Source organism: Oratosquilla oratoria, unplaced genomic scaffold (assembly GCF_046742065.1).
Source record: "Oratosquilla oratoria isolate Oo_2021 unplaced genomic scaffold, ASM4674206v1 SCAFFOLD157, whole genome shotgun sequence".
NCBI classification, from domain to species: domain Eukaryota; kingdom Metazoa; phylum Arthropoda; class Malacostraca; order Stomatopoda; family Squillidae; genus Oratosquilla; species Oratosquilla oratoria.
This window is the reverse complement of record NW_027467512.1, coordinates 55,189-59,774: the sequence shown is the minus strand read 5'-3', so window position 1 is coordinate 59,774 and position 4,586 is coordinate 55,189. Positions and strand designations below refer to the sequence as shown.

Genomic DNA, 4,586 nt, shown 5'->3' with positions numbered 1-4,586 from the left:
ACAACAAAGTATAACTTAAATACAATAGTATAGAAAACAGGAGAGGTCACTCAACGTAAATACGTAAGGATTATCTTACAAAGAAACAAAAATATAAATAAAAACAATAAATAAAATGGGTGACAATTGAAACAGGTGATAAAATGTCACTCAGCATAAATACATAAGGATGACAATTGACAAGGTGATAAAAGGACATTCAACATAAATACATAAGAAATACCCTACAAAGAAACAAAATATAAATGATAATAACAAGAAATAAGAAGGGTGACAATTGACACATGTGATTCAACATAAATACATAAGGATTGTCTTACAAAGAAACAAAAATAGAAATAATAATAAATATATTATCAATTGTCATCCTTATTAACGTACCAAAACAATACTTTACCACAATGCAATAAGTGGAATGGTCCACTAAATGACGCAGCGGTGTGTTCCACATATACATCTTCCAAAAAGGAAATTAAAAACTTTTATCTGTTGAAAAATGCCATAAATAACCCGAATACTGATAACAAGGAACAGAGCAATCAATAGGTCTGTGTAATCGAGCGTGCTCTGTGTGTGTGTATGTGTGTGTGTGTGTGTGTGTGTGTGTGTGTGTGTGTGTGTGTGTGTGTGTGTGTGTGTGTGTGTGTGTGTGTGTAGTGTGTGTGTGTGTGTGTGTGCGCGCTCGCGCGCGCGTGTGTGTTTGTGTGTGTGTGTGTGTGTGTGTGTGTGTGTGTGTGTGTGTGTGTGTGTGAGAGAGAGAGAGAGAGAGAGAGAGAGAGAGAGAGAGAGAGAGAGAGAGAGAGAGAGAGAGATTGGTTTTAATAAATTTATTACGCCCGTGGGCGGCAAACAATAGTACATCTATCACAGCATTGTGTTAGAGGACATGTCATATATTACACACATTCTTTAAACGGAGACAAAATACAATAATCATTCAGGATCCCCCGAAATGGTGATGGCGGGATAGTGGTACTATGTAAGTGTTTACATATAATCATCATGCCCCGTCTCCGGGGAATATTGTCTGTCACTATGGGTCACTGGAGACAATAATATCAAGGGTGTTCGTGTTAGGACGGTTACACAGCCCGCACGATGATCACAGTGGCATATCATCCGTCTGGGACCCCCGTCACACATGTCGACTCCCAAGTCCGAGCCGAACACTGACATTATTGTGCCTTGGTACCATGGTCTTGCGTCGGCGTTACTTGTGGCGGTTGGGTAGGTGGTGGTCGTATGGGGATATCGGTAGACCGTTCCGCATCTTTCGGTGTGTTGACATGGCATGAGTGGCTGCGTGTACTCGTATCTTGTTTTAAGGCATGATAGGGTGAGCATTGCGCGTGACGTCCATGACGTAGGTATAGGCTGCCTTGGTAAGATGGTCCACCGTTTAATAAATTCATTGCTTCTGAGGGCGACAAACAATAGTATATTAGTCATATTATTATATAAAGAGATGCAAAAGGAGGTATGATTGGATTTAACAATCAAAATCCCCCAAAATGGGGGTGGCGAGCTAGGAGTGTATCTAAGTTGTCGTCACTAAGTAAATATTTACACACAGTTATCACGTCTTGTCTCTGTGGAATACTGTCTGTCACAATGGGGCATTGGAGACAGTAGTGTTCAAGAGTGTTGGCGTTAGGGCGGTTACACAGCCTGCATGATGAGTAATGTGGCATATCTTCCGCCTGGGATATTTGCCACACAGGTCGATATCCGAGTCTGAGCCGAGCACTGACAACATTGTGTCTCCGTACCATGGGTCCGCGTCGGCGATACTTGTGGCGGCTGGGTAGGAAGTGGTCGTGGTGTTGAATGGAGACACTGGTGGCTCGTTCCGCATCTCTTCGGCGTGTTGTTATGGTGTGAGTGGCTGCGTGTATTCTGTTTTTGAGGCATGTGAGAGAGGGTACTACGCGTTCGTTATCTAACACGAAGGCACAAGCTGCTTTGGCAATACGGTCCACCGTGTCGTTGCCAGCAAGGTCGACATGTGAAGGCACCCATATGAGAGATACGGTCATAGATGTTTCATGAACAACGGCGAGTTGGGTCAGTATGGCCTGTACAACACGATAGTAGTTGGGTCTGGGTGAGGAGAGGGCGTGTAGAGCTGGTTGGGAGTCACAAACGATCACACCATTTACGTTACAGTCTACAAGGTATGTTACTGCGTCGAGGATTCCGTGTAGCTCACAAAACGTGGAGCTTGATGTGACAGGTAACCTGCGGCCAATCCATCCAGCTTCCACAGGTGGCTGTAAGGTGGGTGAGTACATGGCACACGCTGCTCTTCCATCAGCCTGAGGGGTCCTGCGGTCCTGAGGGGTCTTGCGGTCCTTAGAGGTCCTGCGGTCCTGAGGGGTCCTGCGGTCCTGGGGGGTCCTGCGGTCCTGGGGGGTCCTGCGGTCCTGAGGGGTCCTGCGGTCCTGGGGGGTCCTGCGGTCCTGGGGGGTCCTGCGGTCCTGGGGGGTCCTGCGGTCCTGGGGGGTCCTGCGGTCCTGAGGGGTCCTGCGGTCCTGGGCTGTCTTGCGTCCTGAGGGGTCCTTCACTCTTGAGGGGGCCTGAAGGGTGAGAACTAGATTCACAAATGGTCCCACATACCGATAACGAGCTCTTTAGTGAAATCCGGGCGACTCTGAAATATTGATATCTGAATGTTGGTTTATGAGAATCACGTTGGGAACCATACAACTGAAGTGCATTGTTATATCTAACATAATTACTTTCCATGACTGATTGTCTATCTATATCTATATCTAACTATATATCTAAATCTATCTATATCTATGTCTGCCTGCCTGCCTGCCTGTCTGCCTGCTTGTCTCTGTCTGTCTTCCTGTCCGCCTGCCTGCTGTCTGTCTGTCTATCTGTCTGTCTGTCTCTGTCTGTCTGCCTTCCTGCCTGCTTGCCTGTCTGCCTGTCTGTCTTTCTGTCTTTGCCTATCTGACTGTCTGTCTGTCTGTCTAGCTATCTAGCTATATTTCTTAGGACTATGAGTAGGTATAGTGCAATTGGAAGACTGGATAGAAGAGCACACTCAAAGTGGAAATACAAAATTAAGATTACCAGACTAGTGGAAAACATAAGCTCAGTTAAATCTGACAAGGATATCTTGATAAATTGAGAAAAAAAAATGAACGAGACGTTTAAAAGATGTTTTCTCTCGGTATTTACAAAAGAGAAGAGAGATACGATACCTGACATCAAGAAGGATGATGCAGACATAGTCATCGTATTAAAACCGTAGAGGAGGATTTGTAGATATTAGTTTAAATTAGACAAATTTAGATTTAGGAGAGAAATACGCAGGAACTAGTTTACTAATAGAGTGGTGAGCGACTAGAATAGACTTAGTAACCATGTAGTGAGACCTGAAACTACTAGTTGTTTTAAAAGAAGGTTAGATAACTTTGTGGATGGGGATAAAGGTGTTGATGGACTTGGAACTGCCTAGTGTAGGCCTTATGGTCTCTTGCAGTCTCCTTTACTCTTATATTCCTATGTTCTCTCTTTTCTTCTGTTGTTCTCTCTCTTGGTGGTCTTTAATAAGGCGCTATTCACACTAGCGGTTTCAATTATAGTATGAATGAATGGAAGCGTTCACAAAAATTCACGGTTCTCCCTTGACTATGCAATAACTCCGTGGTTTCCATGCGGTTCAAACCGGTAATATGAACAGGGCCTAACGCAGGGAGATTCTTAATGCTTTTTTGTGTCTTTTAAGTAGAGGTATGCCTTACTAACCTATCTCTTTGGGATCTATTTATGGATTCTACTTGGCAGCTTAGCATGAGCTGAAACAAAGACAGACTTAAGCAGGTAGAAAAAGACAGACGTCAAATTTAGACACAGATAGCCGAAGAAAAAGGTAAGGACAAAGGCGCATAGACTGATATATAGACAGACAGACAGGCAGAGAGAAAAGAAGAGAAAAAAAAGAGACAGAAAGAGAAAGTGAAAAAGAAAGGGGAAGATAGAAAAAGGGAATGACAGAGAAAGGGAAGGACAGAGAAAGGGAAGGACAGAGAAAGGGAAGGACAGAGAAAGGGAAGGACAGAGAAAGGGAAGGACAGAGAAAGGGGAAGACAGAGAAAGGGAAGGACAGAAAGAAAGGAAAATACATACATACATATACCAAGGCTTTTTCCCCCTTCCAAGGGAGGTAGGCAAAAAGGGAAAGGCATAAAAACACTCCCACCCATTTCATCCCTAAATACACTCCACACCCCTCCCACCCTCTCTCTCATCTGAGCACCTCCTGGATGACGGGTCATCCCTGCACCCTGCCCACCGCCCTGGGTCAGAAGCAGTGTCGCAAGACACAGCACATCCACAGCAAGGCCGCTTCATTTAATCGGCGACCCCCCCTCTCCGTCCCCCTTTGCATATAAGGAGAGGACGGGGAGAAATCCCTTCGGGCTGCGTCAAAATTTACTCACACATACTACCCCACCCCCCACCCCCCGCCCATTCCTCCTCATGCAATCACAACATCATCCATATACAACCATTCTCCACTCACCTCTGTCTTCCGTCCTCTCCCTTCCTTCCTCAACAGACATTCCCCTCTT

General features: G+C 45.1%; 1 protein-coding gene across 1 annotated transcript; it reads right to left on the bottom strand.

Annotated features, from left to right (window-relative positions):
• Positions 1-793: 793 nt before the first annotated feature.
• Positions 794-2,303, bottom strand: LOC143022744 (uncharacterized). Its single transcript, XM_076181091.1, has 2 exons — positions 1,770-2,303; positions 794-1,417 (listed from the first exon to the last, which is right to left on the bottom strand). Exons 1-2 carry the CDS (start codon positions 2,289-2,291, stop codon positions 1,409-1,411), a joined length of 531 nt encoding a protein of 176 aa, XP_076037206.1. The 5' UTR covers positions 2,292-2,303; the 3' UTR covers positions 794-1,408.
• Between the last annotated feature and the right edge of the window lie 2,283 nt (positions 2,304-4,586).